This window comes from Mixophyes fleayi, chromosome 5 (assembly GCF_038048845.1).
Source record: "Mixophyes fleayi isolate aMixFle1 chromosome 5, aMixFle1.hap1, whole genome shotgun sequence".
Lineage (NCBI taxonomy): Eukaryota > Metazoa > Chordata > Amphibia > Anura > Limnodynastidae > Mixophyes > Mixophyes fleayi.
Window position 1 is genome coordinate 275,942,357 of NC_134406.1, and position 23,199 is coordinate 275,965,555.

General features: G+C 46.3%; 1 protein-coding gene across 2 annotated transcripts in view; it reads left to right on the plus strand.

Moving 5' to 3' along the window:
* Positions 1-23,199, plus strand: part of LOC142159363 (unconventional myosin-Ig-like) — a 135,152-nt gene that overhangs the window by 72,786 nt on the left and 39,167 nt on the right. For both annotated transcript variants that reach the window (XM_075214182.1, XM_075214181.1), the window contains exon 22: positions 16,031-16,185. In XM_075214182.1, coding sequence (XP_075070283.1) covers positions 16,031-16,185 — 155 coding nt within the window. The remainder of the gene's footprint in view (positions 1-16,030; positions 16,186-23,199) is intronic.

Here is a 23,199-nt window from a genome sequence, read left to right on the forward strand (position 1 = left end):
ATACAGCGCACTGAGGGACAGTATGTGGATGTTACATGTTACGTGTACAGGTTATTATGTATTATTACATACGGTGCACTGAGGGACAGTATGTGGATGTTACATGTTACGTGTACAGGTTATTATGTATTATTACATACGGTGCACTGAGGGACAGTATGTGGATGTTACATGTTACGTGTACAGGTTATTATGTGTTATTATATACAGTGCACTGAGGGACAGTATGTGGATGTTGCATGTTACGTGTACAGGTTATTATGTGTTATTGTATACAGCACTTATTAATAGCAGTGACCCTTCTCATCGTTCTCATAAAGAAGAAGTAACTTTGCACCTGGGCAAAATCATGTTTCATTGGAGGGGGAGGTAACTTTAAAATGTGGGGACAGATTTATAGTTGGGGTAGGACATGTCCTAGATCAGCTGTAAATGTTGGTGTAAAAATAAAGCTATCCAGTATTTGTGTGTTACATGAAAGAACAGTCAGTATTTATCTTATGTGCAAAATAATAAACTAATTTGCACCCCTTGTATTGTAACATGGTTTGTCCCGGAGAACATTTACTCCTATTTTTGCTGTGCCTTAATGGCTCAGACCCGTTGTGTTCATGAGAGTGACCCACTGAGGGTATTATTACTCACTGACCCTCTCTGTACCCAGCTGCGGTGAGTACCAATCTGGGCACATACGTAGGGGAACAAACCAATGGTTTCATCCTCAATCTATTGACTATTTTCCTTTTATTTTATGTTGTTATTTGGGGTCTGATTTGGCTGTTTGGGTCTCAGCAAACTTGCGTTTCCTCGTCTGTATTTGGAGGTGACACACCTTAAGGTACGCGCATCCCTAAATCTAGCGTATAGAAGCGTCCGGAGCAAAGATACAGCGATCATCGCCATCAACTCCGAAACGTGCTCCCGGCCGAGACGAGAGAGCGCAGCGTGCGCTATTAACCCTTCGGAGCTGGGTCCTCATCTTCTGGTGGATGTGACCTGTTGGCTTCATCTCTTCTAACGCCCAACACTTCGCGCAAACACGGACATTCATCCTCTATGGGGTATATTTACTAAACTGCGAGTTTGAACAAGTGGAGATGTTGCCTATAACAACCAATCAGATTCTAGTTATCATTTTGTAGAATGTACTAAATAAATGACAGCTAGAATCTGATTGGTTGCTATAGGCAACATCTCCACCTTTTTCAAACCCGCAGTTTAGTAAATATACCCCTAGGTCTGTAATAAAGTGAACATTCAGTGTTTGCGGGGCTGAGCCTGATTAAGACCCTACAGACACAAGGCAATATACAGATTAGAGGCCCCTTCTATCTCCTCCAGGTTACAGTAATCTGGGCCCCTCAGTGACCACTGAACCCGCTCGGTGTAACACACAGCAAACAGTCTGTCAGTACTGACATTAGCTCTGGTAATAGCTACTTGGATTTGCTGGGTTATCTCGGCTCCATCTTTTCATGTTCTGTAGATTTACAAAGCTGCTTTTCTGCAATCCAACCCCTCATCAGAGCGTGTGCCCCTTCCGAGGGTGCACTATGGAACCTCTACTCCAGAGGGATTCACACTGAGAGCTCAGCTCTCCCTTCTCAGATTTCAATTACATTTCTCAACCGCAGCGCTTTAAATGACATAATAGATATTAATGTAATGTTGTCCTGTGCCGAGCCCCCGGTGGACATTCCCTTTCCCGTCCGAGAGGCGATGTCTGGATAAGACCAGATGCCACAGACTGTAGGTACCAGCATTTATATTCATAATACAACCAAACGGGATAATGTGGTGGACGGAGGTTGCAGCATCCACGTTCCTCCGTAGACAGACAAGTGATCTGTGAAATTACATGAGATGATCGGGACATGAGTCTGTTTGGTTGATGGTGTCTCTGACTTTAGGGGACCCTGCTATGATTTTTGGACCTGGGAATAAGATGAGGTTGCTCTATATAGTGATATATTATCAGGCTAAGATGTGTCCTGACGCTGGACATCACCATCACTCACTGTCCTGTTAATATCTTGATCTATATTACTGAGTTATCAGCGTGTGATCTGTGGTATCAGAAGATATCTGCTCTGTGTGTTATATCGTATTGTGTATTATGTAATGAGTCATGGATTGGTCCTGTCTGTGTATTATATACTTCTGTAAGTGTCATGTACGGCGCTGAGAGCCTTTTGTGGCACCTTGTAACTAAGATATGATAATAATAATCTTTAGTTGGAGGTGACACATTCAATCTCCAACTACATTGATTGATCCCCAATAAATCGTCTCGTTTTCATTTTCTGCTCCCCAGAAAATAGTTCATCCAACTTGTCTCCAATTCTCGTCACTTCAGTCATCAGACAGATGATTTGGAAGGATGGGGGTCTAATATAATATTAGGAAGTACTGCGTGGTGATGTTTTCCCTCCATCAGATCCCCCCGCATAGAAAAACTGGCCCCAAGTTCCTATGGCGTTAGGCCAAACGCGGGATCAGGTGACTGTGGAAGAGAAGCTCAGACCCATATACCTATATCAGGAGCGCTGGTTCCATGGTTATAAATGTCTCCCGCTGAATATTAGACTAGAACTGGGGAGACATTGACAATATTCTCAGAACATTCCTTATTGCGGCTGTAGGTATTGGCGCAGTTAGTGTTACGGTGTAAGATGATCCCTGTATTATATATAAAAGGATCCGCACAGATGGATCTGACCGGGGCCCATTCTGTTACATCGGCCCCCTCCTCCCCAGTAAGGCAGTTATCAGATTATCTGCCCCCACCCCTCTTAATGCCCCTCGTCAGTGGGTGCTGGCAGAATGATTTGCTGTGTAATTCTCCTGATAGCAGAACATAATCATCGAGTATATAATTGATTCTCAGGCATCCACTGCAGACCCCTCAATTATGCGTCTTATTACAGGATGGGAGGCCCCTGACCCCCCCCCCCCCCCGTATTACAGGATAGGAGGCCCCCGATCCCCCCCCCACTGTCTTATTACAGGATGGGAGGCCCCCGAAGCCCCCCCATATTACAGGATGGGAGGTCCCCGACCCCCCTTCCTTATTACAGGCTGGGAAGTCCCCGACCCCCCTCCCTTATTACAGGATGGGGGGCCCCCCGACCCCCACCCCCACTGTCTTCTGAGAAGTGGACATTTCTTACAGTCATGTAAATGTCACAGCAGGAGGAGGAATACAAACAAGAAAATCTCCTCTTTGTTTCAAGGCCGAGTGAATTGTATTATATTATATATTTATATATTTATACTGAACTGTAAACCTGCTGCAGTGACTAAATCCTGCAGAGAAGTGATACCGTGGTACATAGACAGCCTAACTTCTATGTAATATATGTGTGTGTGAGTATATATATATATATAGAAATTTTCGTCTTTGCTTTGCTACATTTTACTAAGCTGCCACTGATTTTTACTGCGGCCAACAACTTGGTGGGCAGAACGGGGGTGGGAAAGGCTGAACGGACATAGGCCTAGGGTAAATGTACGCACATGTGTCTGATTCAAGTTCATGGCATCTCTTACAGGGCAGGTGTAAGTACCAAGTAATAGTGATGACTACATGTATGTACGCTAGAACATGTGTTTGCAAGTAAGAGAAACTAAACACGCATTGTATGTACAGTGCGCATGAAGAACATCCTCATTTATATATTTCATGTAAAACAATTACCAAAAATATCTTATTTAAAACATTTTTATTAATGATTATAGTATTAACAATTTCTTTTGTTTTATCATTACATACGGCAAGTACCACTTATACCAAGATTCAGGTGGAAACGTATCTTGAGATCTGCTTGTATTTGAATGCGGTTAAACGTACGTACAAATCCTGCACATTTTTTCAAACTACAAGTTGCCTTCACATTGCGTTTAACGATGCATCTCGCCCCTTATGTCTATAGCCTAACTTACATTTGTTGCCCAGTCTGGTGGTGAAAGAGTTAACCGTGTTTCCCTAATACAGATCCATCTACAGATTTACCTGTTCCCAAGAGCGCTCATTGGACAAGGGGCCAGTTTGGTACAGAGGGGTCTCCTGACCAGCGCCCTCCCGCCCCTCGTATCTCACTGACAGAAACCTCCGTCTGTCTGTAACTAAGGCTGATCTCTTGCAGCAGAAGGAGGAATTTTTCTCTTCTTTTTTTTTCCTTTCCAAAAAATTCCGCCCTGGTTGTCATGACAACCGTAATTCTGAGAAATGAGAGAATGACATTTCCCTGGCGCCAGATTCATCCTCAACATGATTCTCGTTTCTTCATGACACACACTGAGGTGTATCGGAGACACGGCGCCATCCTGCCATACAGTATAGAGGAGAGATAATGTATGGATGCACACTGCCTGAGATCTTGGCCTGTATGTAGCAATCACGTCTAGATTGTCAGCTCCTGTGGTTTCCTTGGTAGGCATTCATAAAACGTTCCCATATAGAGAGTGTCACAGGAAGAGTAGATTCTACAGTGACAATGGATAATGTAGTTCCGCTGTGGGATGGTAAGATAGGCTGTACTGGGGTTTCTGCCCGGTCAGAGGGTGAGATTTAGGGTGCAGGGTTGTACTCAATCTAATCAAACCTTATTTATGTAACCTTATCATTCCAGGTGATGTCATATGTCATTTATTTTAGTTTAACAGATAGACAAAGCTCGTTGGATTGAATGGCTCAATTGAGCGCCTGTCACATAACACATCCATCGTGACATTCGCCTCTAACCATTCCGCAGCTCCGTAGTGTAACCACGTATTGGGCGGGGTTGATATGGCGCCATCAGGCATCTCCGCCTCAGCGCGGCAGCGGCCACATTTCACATTTGGGAACAGAATTGTGCTTCACCTGTATATTACAGCAAATACATTTGGTGGCAAATGAGACAGAGATAGTGCAATAAGGTACGCTCCATCTGTACGCTGTACTCCGTAATACCACTGGCTGCACCAGCAAGGATAGAAATGGAGGACCTGAGGCATTCAGGAGAGTAAAGCATAAAACAGGAGTAACTTTGTACCTGGGCAAAACCATGTTACATTGGAGGGGGAGTTAAATTTAAATGTGATGGCAGATTTATAGTTGGGGTAGGGCATGTCCTAGATCAACTTTAAATTTCAGTGTAATAATAAAGCTATCATGTATTTGTGTGTTACATGAAAAAACAGTCAGTATTTATCTTATGTGCAAAATAATAATCTAATTTGCAGCCCTTGTATTGTAACATGGTTTGTCCCGGAGAACATTTACTCCTTTTTTTGCCTTACTCTCCTTAATGACTCAGGACCAGTGTGTACATGTCAGGGATGTCTATGAACCGCGGTCTCGGCCGACGGGACTGGTTCATTTTACAGTCAGCTCTTATTTGTCCATCCATCATTTATTCATCATCGTCTTTAGACTTGTTGGGTGTAAAACATAATCCCCATCTCCAGATGTCTATTCCCCCCGACGTCGCCATCCGCCGTATATACTGATCTCTCCGTCCGCCGTATATACTGATCTCTCCGTCCGCCGTATATACTGATCTCTCCGTCCGCCGTACATACTGATCTCTCCGTCCGCCGTACATACTGATCTCTCCGTCCGCCGTACATACTGATCTCTCCGTCCGCCGTACATACTGATCTCTCCGTCCGCCGTATATACCGATCTCTCCGTCCGCCGTATATACCGATCGCTGCATCCGTCGTATTAACCGATCGCTACATCCACGGTATATACCAATCGCTGCATCCTCTGTATATACCGATCGCTGCATCCTCTGTATATACCGATCGCTGCATCCTCTGTATATACCGATCGCTGCATCCTCCATATATACCGATCGCTGCATCCACAGTATATACAGATCGCTGCATCCTCTGTATATACCGATCGCTGCATCCTCCGTATATACCGATCGCTGCATCCTCCGTATATACCGATCGCTGCATCCGCCGTATATACCGATCGCTGCATCCGCCGTACATACCGATCACTGCATCCTCCGTATATACCGATCGCTGCATCCGCCGTACATACCGATCGCTGCATCCTCTGTATATACCGATCGCTGCATCCGCCGTACATACCGATTGCTGTATCCTCTGTATATACCGATCGCTGCATCCTCTGTATATACCGATCGCTGCATCCGCCGTATATACCGATCGCTGCATCCGCCGTACATACCGATCGGTGCATCCTCTGTATATACCAATCGCTGCATCCGCCGTATATACCGATTGCTGCATCTGCCATACATACCGATCGCTGCATCCGCCATACATACCGATTGCTGTATAGCGCCATCTAGCAAAATAATGGTGAAAAGACTCAGAGGAGAGAATTCCTAAACTTTTCTTAGTGATCTAGCTGAGGATTAGCTACTGAGCCACAATGACTCCTCGTCCTGTGAGAGCATAGTCAGCGCACAGCGTACATATACTATATATTGCCAACCAAGGTGTTGTACCTCTGTCTACAGCGGTTACTTGTAGGGTACCCTCCATGTGTGCCAGAGAGGATGCCCTCTAACCATCCGGTGGTGACTTGTAGGGCACCCTCCGTGTGCCGGAGAGGATGCCCTCTAACCATCCGGTGGTGACTTGTAGGGCACCCTCCGTGTGCCGGGGAGGATGCCTGCTAACCATCCGGTGATGACTTGTAGGGCACCCTCCGTGTGCCGGAGAGGATGCCCTCTAACCATCCGGTGGTGACTTGTAGGGCACCCTCCGTGTGCCGGGGAGGATGCCTGCTAACCATCCGGTGATGACTTGTAGGGCACCCTCCGTGTGCCGGAGAGGATGCCCGCTCACCATCCGATGGTTATTAAGCAGGAAAGGGCACCAGTAACATGACCTTTCCTGTGTCCAGTTGACTGAGAGTAGACATTCTGTTCTTGCTGGGGTGACCCCCCCTCCCCCTCATGTGGTGCCCACTACCCCATAAACCTCTGGACAGATGACATCTGGTACCAGAGCCAGAGATCTGTTCCTGTCTCTCTGAAGGATAAATGTTTTCCTGGAAACGTGGGGGAAATATGATTATTTCCTTAGTAATATAATTAGAGCAGAACATTTTTATGGCTTATTTACATCTAATAACATTGGATTTAAATATAATTTATAATCAGGATAATTATATTTATTTTATGTTATATTTACTCACAGCACCAGGAATCACGGAGCAGATTACTTTGTAATCTCATATTATTATTCTTCTGTTCTTATTCTTCAACTTGTAAACCTGTAAAGGTCATTTATGAAACTGCAAAACTGCGTTCCAGCCGCGTAAATAACGATTTGCGACGCCTTGCGCCAATTTTATATGAACGCGTCTGACTCTATGCAAAGCTTCACATGTTTCACGGGAGGAGCTGGGCACGGCGGGGGCACTCCGGACTAGTTGCCGCTTGGCACACGCATATTAAGCCCACGTGTAAAAATTACATTTCATTTTGTGAGATGAGATATTTAAATAAGGTCTACAGGGCAGAGAGGGGGCATTTCTGGGGTGTTCCCTGTGTGGCGGGATCCGCGGAGCCTTTCTCACCCACTAAAGATCTTGTCTTTCTGGTGCCCTCCCGCTACCCCCATTGGACAAGGGGCCAGTTTGGTACAGAGGGGTCTCCTGACCAGCGCCCTCCCGCCCCTCGTATCTCACTGACAGAAACCTCCGTCTGTCTGTAACTAAGGCTGATCTCTTGCAGCAGAAGGAGGAATTTTTCTCTTCTTTTTTTTTCCTTTCCAAAAAATTCCGCCCTGGTTGTCATGACAACCGTAATTCTGAGAAATGAGAGAATGACATTTCCCTGGCGCCAGATTCATCCTCAACATGATTCTCGTTTCTTCATGACACACACTGAGGTGTATCGGAGACACGGCGCCATCCTGCCATACAGTATAGAGGAGAGATAATGTATGGATGCACACTGCCTGAGATCTTGGCCTGTATGTAGCAATCACGTCTAGATTGTCAGCTCCTGTGGTTTCCTTGGTAGGCATTCATAAAACGTTCCCATATAGAGAGTGTCACAGGAAGAGTAGATTCTACAGTGACAATGGATAATGTAGTTCCGCTGTGGGATGGTAAGATAGGCTGTACTGGGGTTTCTGCCCGGTCAGAGGGTGAGATTTAGGGTGCAGGGTTGTACTCAATCTAATCAAACCTTATTTATGTAACCTTATCATTCCAGGTGATGTCATATGTCATTTATTTTAGTTTAACAGATAGACAAAGCTCGTTGGATTGAATGGCTCAATTGAGCGCCTGTCACATAACACATCCATCGTGACATTCGCCTCTAACCATTCCGCAGCTCCGTAGTGTAACCACGTATTGGGCGGGGTTGATATGGCGCCATCAGGCATCTCCGCCTCAGCGCGGCAGCGGCCACATTTCACATTTGGGAACAGAATTGTGCTTCACCTGTATATTACAGCAAATACATTTGGTGGCAAATGAGACAGAGATAGTGCAATAAGGTACGCTCCATCTGTACGCTGTACTCCGTAATACCACTGGCTGCACCAGCAAGGATAGAAATGGAGGACCTGAGGCATTCAGGAGAGTAAAGCATAAAACAGGAGTAACTTTGTACCTGGGCAAAACCATGTTACATTGGAGGGGGAGTTAAATTTAAATGTGATGGCAGATTTATAGTTGGGGTAGGGCATGTCCTAGATCAACTTTAAATTTCAGTGTAATAATAAAGCTATCATGTATTTGTGTGTTACATGAAAAAACAGTCAGTATTTATCTTATGTGCAAAATAATAATCTAATTTGCAGCCCTTGTATTGTAACATGGTTTGTCCCGGAGAACATTTACTCCTTTTTTTGCCTTACTCTCCTTAATGACTCAGGACCAGTGTGTACATGTCAGGGATGTCTATGAACCGCGGTCTCGGCCGACGGGACTGGTTCATTTTACAGTCAGCTCTTATTTGTCCATCCATCATTTATTCATCATCGTCTTTAGACTTGTTGGGTGTAAAACATAATCCCCATCTCCAGATGTCTATTCCCCCCGACGTCGCCATCCGCCGTATATACTGATCTCTCCGTCCGCCGTATATACTGATCTCTCCGTCCGCCGTATATACTGATCTCTCCGTCCGCCGTACATACTGATCTCTCCGTCCGCCGTACATACTGATCTCTCCGTCCGCCGTACATACTGATCTCTCCGTCCGCCGTACATACTGATCTCTCCGTCCGCCGTATATACCGATCTCTCCGTCCGCCGTATATACCGATCGCTGCATCCGTCGTATTAACCGATCGCTACATCCACGGTATATACCAATCGCTGCATCCTCTGTATATACCGATCGCTGCATCCTCTGTATATACCGATCGCTGCATCCTCTGTATATACCGATCGCTGCATCCTCCATATATACCGATCGCTGCATCCACAGTATATACAGATCGCTGCATCCTCTGTATATACCGATCGCTGCATCCTCCGTATATACCGATCGCTGCATCCTCCGTATATACCGATCGCTGCATCCGCCGTATATACCGATCGCTGCATCCGCCGTACATACCGATCACTGCATCCTCCGTATATACCGATCGCTGCATCCGCCGTACATACCGATCGCTGCATCCTCTGTATATACCGATCGCTGCATCCGCCGTACATACCGATTGCTGTATCCTCTGTATATACCGATCGCTGCATCCTCTGTATATACCGATCGCTGCATCCGCCGTATATACCGATCGCTGCATCCGCCGTACATACCGATCGGTGCATCCTCTGTATATACCAATCGCTGCATCCGCCGTATATACCGATTGCTGCATCTGCCATACATACCGATCGCTGCATCCGCCATACATACCGATTGCTGTATAGCGCCATCTAGCAAAATAATGGTGAAAAGACTCAGAGGAGAGAATTCCTAAACTTTTCTTAGTGATCTAGCTGAGGATTAGCTACTGAGCCACAATGACTCCTCGTCCTGTGAGAGCATAGTCAGCGCACAGCGTACATATACTATATATTGCCAACCAAGGTGTTGTACCTCTGTCTACAGCGGTTACTTGTAGGGTACCCTCCATGTGTGCCAGAGAGGATGCCCTCTAACCATCCGGTGGTGACTTGTAGGGCACCCTCCGTGTGCCGGAGAGGATGCCCTCTAACCATCCGGTGGTGACTTGTAGGGCACCCTCCGTGTGCCGGGGAGGATGCCTGCTAACCATCCGGTGATGACTTGTAGGGCACCCTCCGTGTGCCGGAGAGGATGCCCTCTAACCATCCGGTGGTGACTTGTAGGGCACCCTCCGTGTGCCGGGGAGGATGCCTGCTAACCATCCGGTGATGACTTGTAGGGCACCCTCCGTGTGCCGGAGAGGATGCCCGCTCACCATCCGATGGTTATTAAGCAGGAAAGGGCACCAGTAACATGACCTTTCCTGTGTCCAGTTGACTGAGAGTAGACATTCTGTTCTTGCTGGGGTGACCCCCCCTCCCCCTCATGTGGTGCCCACTACCCCATAAACCTCTGGACAGATGACATCTGGTACCAGAGCCAGAGATCTGTTCCTGTCTCTCTGAAGGATAAATGTTTTCCTGGAAACGTGGGGGAAATATGATTATTTCCTTAGTAATATAATTAGAGCAGAACATTTTTATGGCTTATTTACATCTAATAACATTGGATTTAAATATAATTTATAATCAGGATAATTATATTTATTTTATGTTATATTTACTCACAGCACCAGGAATCACGGAGCAGATTACTTTGTAATCTCATATTATTATTCTTCTGTTCTTATTCTTCAACTTGTAAACCTGTAAAGGTCATTTATGAAACTGCAAAACTGCGTTCCAGCCGCGTAAATAACGATTTGCGACGCCTTGCGCCAATTTTATATGAACGCGTCTGACTCTATGCAAAGCTTCACATGTTTCACGGGAGGAGCTGGGCACGGCGGGGGCACTCCGGACTAGTTGCCGCTTGGCACACGCATATTAAGCCCACGTGTAAAAATTACATTTCATTTTGTGAGATGAGATATTTAAATAAGGTCTACAGGGCAGAGAGGGGGCATTTCTGGGGTGTTCCCTGTGTGGCGGGATCCGCGGAGCCTTTCTCACCCACTAAAGATCTTGTCTTTCTGGTGCCCTCCCGCTACAGCCTCCCTCTTCTGGCCAATCAGGATGCCTCAGTCAGGGATCTTCCCTCTGTAGAGCGCTGAGTAATATGGAGGCCCTATATAAATAGATGAGTATTATACTAATATTAATCTGCACTGTGAAAATTCTGACTTGGAAGAAAATGTGAATATTGCTTTCAATTTAAAGATTAATGTCAGATGGATGAGCTGAGGCAGCTATTACTAATTCCTGGTGGCTCCAATCATGTAGTCGCAGGTTAGAAATATATTTCTACATGTTCTAAGTGAAGCTGTGGGTATTCCAGAGCTTCACCTGTGGGTATTCCAGAGCTTCACCTGTGGGTATTCCAGAGCTTCAGCTGTGGGTATTCCAGAGCTTCACCTGTGGGTATTCCAGAGCTTCACCTGTGGGTATTCCAGAGCTTCAGCTGTGGGTATTCCAGAGCTTCACCTGTGGGTATTCCAGAGCTTCACCTGTGGGTATTCCAGAGCCTCACCTGTGGGTATTCCAGAGCCTCACCTGTGGCTACTCCAGAGCCTCACCTGTGGGTACTCCAGAGCCTCACCTGTGGGTATTCCAGAGCCTCACCTGTGGGTATTCCAGAGCCTCAGCTGTGGGTATTCCAGAGCTTCAGCTGTGGGTATTCCAGAGCTTCAACTGTGGCTACTCCAAAACCTCACCTGTGGGTATTCCAGAGCCTCAGCTGTGGGTATTCCAGAGCTTCAGCTGTGGCTACTCCAGAGCTTCAGCTGTGGCTACTCCAGAGCCTCAGCTGTGGGTATTCCAGAGCTTCAGTTGTGGGTATTCCAGAGCCTCAGCCGTGGATACTCCAGAGCCTCAGCTGTGGGTATTCCAGAGCTTCAGCTGTGGCTACTCCAGAGCCTCACCTGTGGGTACTCCAGAGCCTCAGCTGTGGCTACTCTAGAGCCTCAGCTGTGGGTATTTCAGAGCTTCAGCTGTGGGTATTCCAGAGCCTCAGCTGTGGGTATTTCAGAGCTTCAGCTGTGGGTATTCCAGAGCCTCAGCCGTGGATACTCCAGAGCCTCAGCTGTGGGTATTCCAGAGCTTCAGCTGTGGCTACTCCAGAGCCTCAGCTGTGGGTATTCCAGAGCTTCAGCTGTGGGTACACCAGAGCCTCAGCTGTGGGTATTCCAGAGCCTCAGCTGTGGCTACTCCAGAGCCTCAGCTGTGGGTATTTCAGAGCTTCACCTGTGGGTACTCCAGAGCCTCAGCTGTGGGTATTCCAGAGCTTCAGCTGTGGGTACTCCAGAGCCTCAGCTGTGGGTATTCCAGAGCCTCAGCTGTGGCTACTCCAGAGCCTCAGCTGTGGGTATTCCAGAGCTTCACCTGTGGGTACTCCAGAGCCTCACCTGTGGGTATTCCAGAGCTTCAGCTGTGGCTACTCCAGAGCCGCAGCCGTGGGTACCCCAGAGCCTCAGCCGTGGATACTCCAGAGCCTCAGCTGTGGCTACTCCAGAGCCTGAACTGTGGGTGACAGTGAATGCTGTTCAGGAGGATTCTGCTTTCCATCCAGAGGGTTTATTGTGGTATAATTCCTATAACTAGAAGCAGCCCAGAGTTTAATCTCTCCAGACCCCGACCATTCACTTCCCAGCAAGAATTGCAGAAAAACAGGAAGAGAATCTTACTGTAGAAGTCACCTGTAATCCTGGCTGTGTCTGGAGGGCGCCGGCCACGTGGAACAGAGCTGCGCCGCGTTGCTGAAATATTTGGGGCAGGATTCAGCAAACAATAAATACAGATTCCCCCAGGGGAAACTCTGCAGGAAACACGGATCTGGGGCAACTGCTAATGAATCCTGTGTCACTCTGTATGTGGGTCAAACGCCAGCTCCTTCCCTGATACTGAGGTTATATATCGGAGGATGGAGAGCTGGGGCAGTTATCTGGTCAGGATAATGGAGATACCGGGAGCCCTCTCTCCCAGCCCTATTCACAGTGATATCATTATACTATGTGTATAAATATAGTCTGTGGTGTGACAAGGGGCAGACGCTCCTGTAAGAAACTATCTCCTGGAACAGAGTTTTCTTGTAGGTGGAATATATTCTGCATCTAGATGGAGTTTGTTTTCCCTTTAGTCTTCATGCACGTCCAGTAAAATGTGGATATTATATATCCAGCGCAGCCGTCTTTCTGTAAGCTTAGATCCATAGACGTATGAGCTGACACTCCGTTCTCTTGCTAGTGGTAAAATGAAATGGTATTCTATATAAATAGTGGAAGTACCGCTTGGCTCTGTCAATCAATACATCTTCAACACAATATTTCAGATTGAGAGAAACTTGTATAATTCAACGGAAGGGACTGTGCTAATCCCGGGTGATTTTTGTTGCTCCTTCCCAGAGTACAATTAATGAAGGAACAATAGAGAAGTAAGACTAAGGGGGAAGATGATTGCTATTAAGGAATCTGAATAGTGGGTTTGTTTTGTTGTAATATGTTGTAATACCGGAACTGCTTGCGCACAAGTAAGTGCGTAACACCGTATCGAGAACATTTGTTCAGCAGTTTTACTCTTTAGTGGTCTGTAAATGACCCTCGCTCTCTGTATTACGCAGGGGAGGGGTGGCGAGGTTCATTAGCCTATTAGGAACATTTTATAGGGAAAAAGTTGCAGATGGCTCAGTGATCCAGCCCAAGGTAGCCCATTAGGGGACCGGCCCGGGGAGGGGGGACGCAGATGACCTCCTCCCCAGCCCCCAGCAATACGTAAGATGCGTCAATCTCTGTAACTTTCGAGTGAGTCTTTCGGGGGCAGCCGAACCTCATGTAACTCTCCGTGACGTCCAGATAACAGAACGATCTCTTCCGTCTGTGAGAATCGCTGTGTTAACCGATTCTCTCTCCGGCCTCCATCTGTCTCTGTTACTTCCACACCATCGATTTTCCATCCTCTGTAACCATGGAAACACGGAAACCAAACGTCCGCTCCCTTGTCGGAGACCACTGAGCATATAAACCATTCATCCAAACACATCGAGGGTAACATGCACCTATAAAGGAGCAGGCAGGTTATACGTTGCTGTACAACATTAATATGTTATTATTATCATCAGGTTATTCTGGTGCATCATGAAAGTGCCCACATCCCTGTATATGTTGGACTAGGGACTGAGCTGCCCCCGGCGGGGACTAATTCTCACCCACCTGGGCAGTATAGAGTTACTTCTCAATGAGTTAATGTCCTCTGGTAATATCGCAGTTAAAAAAAAGTGTGTTAGTATTTGTAGGATATTGTCAGAATCATAGAAACATAGAATTTGATGGCAGATAAGAGCCGCTTGGCCCATCTAGTCTGCTCATATTATAACCTATGGTGACCTCAAACCTCATTTGATCCTTAGTTCTTCGTAAGGATATCCTTATGTCTATCCCAAGTATATTTATATTGCTCTACTGTATTTTCCTCTACCACCTCTGATGGGACCCTATTCCACTTATCCACTACCCTTTCTGTGAAGTAATTTCCTCTGAACCTATTTCCCCCCAGTGTCAGTACATGTCCTCGTGTTCTAGTACTTCTCTTCCCCCCAGTGTCAGTACATGTCCTCGTATTCTAATACTTCTCTTCTTTAGTAGAATGTTTCCCTCCTGCACCTTGTTATAACCCTGGATATATATGAAAGTTTCTCTCATGTCCCCTCGTTCCCTTCTCTGCTCCAAACTATACATATTAAGATCTTTTAGTCTTTCCGGGTAAGTTTTGTGCTGTAGGCCATGCACCATTTTAGTTGTCCTTCTGTGTACAGTCTGTAATGTATTTATATCCTTCTGGAGATACGGCCTCCAGAACTGAACACAGTAATCTAGATGAGGCCGTACCAATGACCTATACAGTGATATTATTACTTCTTTCTTTCTGCTACTGATTCCTCTCTCTATACAACCAAGCATCTGACTTACCTTCCTCATTGCTTTGTTACATTACTTACCTGCCTTTATGTCACCTGAAGTAGTGACTCCTAGATCCCTTTCCTCCTCGCTCCAATCTTAATCATTCAAGTCCCTAAACCTGTAACAGAGCTGCCACAAGTAGATCGGGAACACTAAGGACATGATTCCTATTTGGACGTCCATGTGCCGTATCTTGCGTAAAATATCTCTGCGCACGCTCAGGAGCAGACCCAATGAACGCAATGCACACTGCCTACATCCTGAGAGCGGCAGAACGGGGGAGGATCGGGTCGTATTACTGTAAGCATGCCGAGGGCGTGTTCCAGCACCGATGCGGCCACTTTAATTAGTGTGTTTCTGGTAAGTGCGCCTGGTGTCAGTCATATCACTTCCCCAGCTACAGCGCAGGTGTAAGTGCCGACTGTTAGTGACGACTGACACAGCATTGTGGTTGTGTTATAAAGTACACGTATGTGTAGTTAGCACAGGACATGTGTATGCAACTAAGAGAGACTATACAAAGGCAGTGTATGTACAGGACACATTAAAAGCTTCTTAATTTATTTCATATAAAAAAATCTATACATTTATTTTAACAATTTATATTTGTATTAACGTTCATATTGTTTAGAGCTGTTGACTTATTTTATAATGTAGACTTCTTGTTATACGTTGTGACGTGACTTTATATTACACATATACTTGTACTGCTGTCTGTTCTGTCTGTATAAGGTTTGTGCAGAGCGTACTGATCCAAGATTCACATAGAAATGCATCTTGAGATCCGCTATGATTTCAGTACGGGCAAAATGACACTAACGTTCTGTTCTTGTTTTTACGATGCTAGTTAGGCCCTAAATGTGTAAATGTTTTATCCAAGGAAATGACCATGAGATGGCGCCATTCTGCTCCTTCCCATCGCCCCCCTGGTTAGCTGCGTTGTGTCCATGTAAATGACATGATATCTCTTCTACAGGTGACGGGACTGAGCCTGTCGGGAGGCCGGGACCAGCTGGTGGTAATTCACACCCAGAAACAGGATGACATCACCTTCTGTCTGCACCGGATGCAGCCGGCCAATCAGAGTCGTGTCGGGGAGCTGGTGGGGAGCCTGGTGAATCACTTCAAATCGTGAGTGACCCCTGGTTCTTGTGGCTGTGTTATAATACAGAGCACTCTAATATAGGACGGCCATGTCCTCTAATATAGGCGGCCATGCACTGTAATATAGGACATCCATGCACTGTTATATAGGACGGCCATGCACTCTAATATAGGACAGCCATGCACTCTAATATAGGCGGCCATGCGCTCTAATATAGGACGGCCATGCACACTAATATAGGACGGCCATGCGCTCTAATATAGGACGGCCATGCGCTCTAATATAGGACGGCCATGCGCTCTAATATAGGACGGCCCTGTGCTCTAATATAGGACGGCCATGCGCTCTAATATAGGACGGCCATGCGCTCTAATATAGGACGGCCATGCGCTCTAATATAGGACGGCCCTGCGCTCTAATATAGGATGGCCCTGCGCTCTAATATAGGACGGCCATGCGCTCTAATATAGGACGGCCATGCGCTCTAATATAGGACGGCCCTGCGCACTAATATAGGACGGCCATGCGCTCTAATATAGGACGGCCATGCGCTCTAATATAGGACGGCCCTGCACACTAATATAGGACGGCCATGCGCTCTAATATAGGACGGCCATGCGCTCTAATATAGGACGGCCATGCGCTCTAATATTGGACGGCCCTTCTCTCTAATATAGGACGGCACTTCACTCTAATATAGGACGGCCATGCGCTCTAATATAGGACGGCCCTGCACACTAATATAGGACGGCCATGCGCTCTAATATAGGACGGCCATGCGCTCTAATATAGGACGGCCATGCGCTCTAATATTGGACGGCCCTTCTCTCTAATATAGGACGGCACTTCACTCTAATATAGGACGGCCATGTACTCTAATATAGGACGGCCATGCGCTCTAATATAGGACATCCATGCGCTCTAATATAGGACGGCCCTGCACAGTAATAGACAGCAGGCGTAGACTCTATTATAAACATACACAGGTTATAATACACAAAGAACAAATTATAACAGAGGTCGGGATAATCAGACACACAGTTATAATACACAAAGCACAGAATACAATACAGAGACAGATCTGTAATATTCCAGACAGACATGTTCCGGTGTCACACACTGACCGGTTACACGCAGCACATGTACATGGATTGGCGTCATCAGTCACCTGTATCACGCGTCCAGCGTCCCAGCAGTGATTACACAGAGCCTGGTACACGCTGTAACACATGAAAAAAACATTTTAATTGATGCATTAAAAGTGTTCATGAAGTGCTACAAACCTGCACTCGTCCCATCTATCTTCACCTCCGGCCACTTCCTGCTGGGCACAGAATACGGGTATCTACACGGCTGGTATATAATGATTCAGCGGTGTATCCGGAGCTGAACAGGTTAAAGCAGAAGTGCGTCTGCAAATAAAAAAACATTCTGCTAATTACACACTGCAATCATTCTAGTTTAGAATAATTAACACTTTTGCCTCTCTCATCATAATTAGAGCAGGGGGTGGAGGGGGCACCATCTGAATTTAGGTATTCAGCCTAATTGCTGCATTTATTGGTTTGATAAGGGAGAGAATAATGTTACTAGTCCCATGGGAAAAATTACTATATAAATATTATTATTAAACAAGTTATTTTAATGCTGTCACGGTACACAGAGCGGGTCATGTGACTGCTCAGGTCCAGCAGCATTTGGGGGCCCACAGCCCAATGAAATCCCCCCTAAGGGCCACCGAGGTGTTTGTGTCTGACAACGCGTTTCAGGGTTAGGAGCCGGGGAGGAGCGATGGATACACAGAGATCACTGATCACTATGAAGGAACGGATCATGGACGGGGGGAGTATAGCAGGTGGTACTGACCCCCAACTCTGCCACGACATCCGCCTCTGTAATAACAGCTGTAGGGAGATGGATATAATAATGGCTCTGTATATTACACTGAACACTGGGGACCGGGCTCTGTATATTACACTGAACACCGGGGACCGGGCTCTGTATATTACACTGAACACTGGGGACCGGGCTCTGTATATTACACTGAACACTGGGGACCGGGCTCTGTATATTACACTGAACACCAGGGACCAGGCTCTGTATATTACACTGAACACTGGGGACCGGGCTCTGTATATTACACTGAACACTGGGGACCGGGCTCTGTATATTACACTGAACACCAGGGACCAGGCTCTGTATATTACACTGAACACCAGGGACCAGGCTCTGTATATTACACTGAACACCAGGGACAGGGCTCTGTATATTACACTGAACACCAGGGACAGGGCTCTGTATATTACACTGAACACCGGGGACTGGGCTCTGTATATTACACTGAACACCGGGGACCGTGCTCTGTATATTACACTGGACACCGGGGACCAGGCTCTGTATATTACACTGAACACCGGGGGCCGGGCTCTGTATATTACACTGAACACCGGGGGCCGGGCTCTGTATATTACACTGAACACCGGGGACCGGGCTCTGTATATTACACTGAACACCGGGCTCTGTATATTACACTGAACACCGGGGACCGGGCTCTGTATATTACACTGGACACCGGGGACCGGGCTCTGTATATTAAACTGAACACCGGGGACCGTGCTCTGTATATTACACTGAACACCGGCGACCGGGCTCTGTATATTACACGGAACACCGGGGACCGTGCTCTGTATATTACACTGAACACCGGGGACCGGGCTCTGTATATTACACTGAACACCGGGGGCCGGGCTCTGTATATTACACTGAACATCGGGGACCGGGCTCTGTATATTACACTGAACACCGGGGACCGGGCTCTGTATATTACACTGAACACCGGGGGCCGGGCTCTGTATATTACACTGAACACCGGGAGCCGGGCTCTGTATATTACACTGAACACCGGGGGCCGGGCTCTGTATATTATACTGAACACCGGGGGCCGGGCTCTGTATATTACACTGAACACCGGGGGCCGGGCTCTGTATATTACACTGAACACCGGGGACTGGGCTCTGTATATTACACTGAACACCGGGGACCGGGCTCTGTATATTACACTGAACACCGGGGACCGGGCTCTGTATATTACACTGAACACCGGGGACCGGGCTCTGTATATTACACTGAACACTGGGGACCGGGCTCTGTATATTACACTGGGGAAGCAATCTGTGTTGATCTCCGGCTGTTGTGACCACATGATTGACAGGGCAATGCATGAACTTGTAGTTCCACAATAGCTGAGGAGCTGCTGGTTCATGCGTAATGGAAGAAATTGTTTGCAATATATAAAATCATTAATCTTTGTCAGTGTCATGTTCTGGTACGGAAATATTTACAGTAAAGGAATTTTTGTTGTAATGAATGGAGCTCAGACTGCACAGACCTCCTAATGCCAGACCATAGAAAACCACGTTTTAAGTTAATATAAAGTAAGTATAAGCTGTAGGATGTCTGCGGATCAGGGCTTCCTCCTCTTCCATGTCGCTCTTCTTGCTGCTCTCTGATTGGCTGCAGATTATTAATAGAACACTTGAAGTAACACTGTGTCAATCAGGAACGCTGCAGGTCAGGTGGGGTCTGGTCTCTGCTCACCCCGTATGAATTCATGTTCCCATCGTTAGGAGGTCTGAGTGCTGCTGCCGCTGGTATCATTATACACACTGGTATAATACGGGCGAGGTGGTGACTGCAGAAAATCTGCCCAGCAACAATGTTACCTCCCGCTCCTTCAATATCCCATCTATATACAGATCACTGCAGCCGGGGATTGTGGGTAACTCTGCCACACCTCACCCTCTATTATACAGTATTTATAATAAGTGCAGAGTCAGAGCAGCCACTCACAGACATATCCACATGCACTAATCTATTGTATGATGCTCATTCTGTAGGTGTGGGTGATTGCACAGTACCACTGCTCTTGTTATAGTGTCATTCTCAGTATCTGTACTAATTCTATATGTATGGATACTGCACAGTACCACTGCTCTTGTTACAGTGTCATTCTCAGTATCTGCTCTTATTGGATATGTATGGATACTGCACAGTACCACTGCTCTTGTTACAGTGTCATTCTCAGTATCTGCTCTTATTGGATATGTATGGATACTGCACAGTACCACTGCTCTTGTTACAGTGTCATTCTCAGTATCTGCTCTTATTGGATATGTAAGCATATGTACTCTTGTTATATATGCTGTAATGCTCAGTATCTAACTCACTACTATACACACATAAAAAACTGTGACAATACTGTACACACACATACACAATCATGTGACACACTACACACACATACAATACTGTACACACACATACACAATCCTGTGACTTGTGTTATGAGGTGATAATTAGTGTGAGCTGCTGCTGTGATTAGAGCTGTTAACAATCACAGATCAGCGGCTGCGAACATGAAACTAAACCTTGTCTGCTGAGCTCCACAGAGCGAGCCAGAAACTATCTACATCACAGCGACATGAGGGCGATACTGCCCCACAGAAATGTGGACCCCCCCCCCCCCCCCGTATACACCCAGGACCCCAGCAGTACATACATCCCCCCACTGCCCCACAGACACATGGATCCCCCCCCCCCTCCGTATACACCCAGGACCCCAACAGTATATACACCCAGGACCCCTGCAGTACATACACCCCCCACTGCCCCACAGACACGTGGATCCCCCCCCCCCCTCCGTATACACCCAGGACCCCAGCAGTATGCAAATTATATATATATATACACACAATACTGTGCAAAGGTTTTAGGCAGGTGTGGAAAAAATGCTGCAAAGTAAGAATGCTTTCAAAAATAGAAGTGTTAATAGTTTATTTTTAGCAACTAACAAAATGCAAAGTGAATGAACAGAAGAGAAATCAAAGTTAAATCAATATTTGGTGTGACCACCCATTGCCTTCAAAACAGCATCAATTCTTCTAGGTACACTTGCACACAGTTTGTGTGTGTGTGTGTGTGTGTGTGTGTGTGTGTATATATAGGGGTCAGCATGGGCACTCTGACTGGTCTACAGATACGCAGGAAGCTGCGATGCTCTGTGTGTTCTGAGTGACACCCATCAATCACAGACAAAATTAACGTTTTCAGCAATTTGTGCTACAGTAACTCTTCTGTTAGATTGGACCAGGCGGGCTAACCTTCGCTCCCCATGTGCATCAATAGGGCGCCCCTGTCGCTGGATCACCGGTTGTCCTTCCTTGGACCACTTTTTGTAGGTACTAACCCCAGCATACCAGGAACACCCCACAGGAGCTGCAGTTTTGGACATGCTCTGACCCAGACATCTAGACATCACAATTTGGCCCTTGTCAAAGTCTCTCAGATCCTTACTCTGCCCATTTATCCTGCTACCAACACATCAACTCCAAGAACTGTTCACTTACTGCCTAATATATCCCCCCTCTGACAGGTGTCACTGTAACCAGATAATCAGTGTTATTCACTTCTCTTGTCAGTGGTTTCAATGTTGTGGCTGATCAGTGTTTATACAAAACTCTCACTTCTATAAAGTCCTCACAACATAAATAATCTGGCGACTTCGATACCATTCCCCTCACCCGTATTAATGGCGTCCATTTGTATGTGCGGCTGATCTTCTACTACAGAACCTTTTATGTCGTGCTATAAAAAAGCAATTTAATTAAACCAGAAATCGCCGTTCCCAGAAGCCGTATTTTATCCTCTGTCTGTGATCCGCGCTTCCAGCAGTGACAGCATGTGGTAAACACCTTCACAAGCGATTCTCTTCCCTGGGGACGAGTAAAACACTAATATCGCTCTGTCACATTAAATATTGCTAAACAGGGAGCTGGCTCTGTATCCGTCTGACCTCCCGGATAACCAGAAACACCGGCAGGAGCCAATCAAATGGCCAAAAGCCGTATTGCTGGGAAACGGGTGTTGTCGCTGGCGATCTGGCATTATACATCAATGGGTTACCGCTGGAGAAAGCACCATGACCCCCACCGGTGGTAGGATTAGAGATCTCCCTAAAGTGCGCCACTTGTTGAACTGACGGATGAAGTCTGTTCGCGTTGACGTATATCGTCAGAGACCGGAGCGGCGAAGCGATACAGTAACCTTTTCCCCCACAGTTCAGTAAGGGAAATCCATTATAAGTCTAAAACTGAACAGATTTCGTTTAATAACATAGAGAAACCAAATGCGGAGATTAATGAGATACGTGGGGAACACACAGACATTGTTTGGGAGATGAATGAATCTGTAATAGGACCGTCCTTAGTTTCAAACCGGTTTCCACGGTAACTGGCGACGGCGAGTGTCCTATGTAGATGGTATAGAGCTGACGAGTCCATACAGGAGCCCCCAGCAGGGGTGTAGGGGGCATCAGTGTAACCAATGTGAAGTGATACAAAGTATCTAATAAGCACTATTTCCCTCTCACATTACACTGACGCTACAGGAGGACGGAAGTTGCGGTGTAATATAATATAACCAGCGTTATCCCTAATATAAACACATTCATTACACAACCAGAAACTAATTACAGGCACAAATCGGAGACTAATCAGGTGTCTGCGAGTGAAATATTAGAATCATTATTTGAGAATGTATTTGAAGCGAGATTACACTTCATTTTATAATGGTCCCCATGGTAAATGACACTATAGATACATAAAGAATGTTCTATAGATTGGAACGTTTCATGGGATCTGGTAATTATCGCTGTGCGGTCAGTACATAACAAATCGTAAGAGATCTCTCAGAAATATGACCCCTGTGACTACCCCTTGGAGACAGTTGTGTAATGTGTCTGTGCTCGTCCAGGATGTGACTGAGATCCTTATGTCTGTGTACAAATCGTTTAATGAAGTTGCTTTGTGATGAGATTTGATTATTGTGTGTGAGCGGATTAAGTACTAACGTTGGGGAACATTGGGTATCTGAGAGCAGAACTTACCAGGATGTCACATAGCCCACTAAACTGTGTATTTTACATGAGCTGCGTGATACTCTCCTATATATTGTACCCTACTCCTATTATATAACTATCCCGT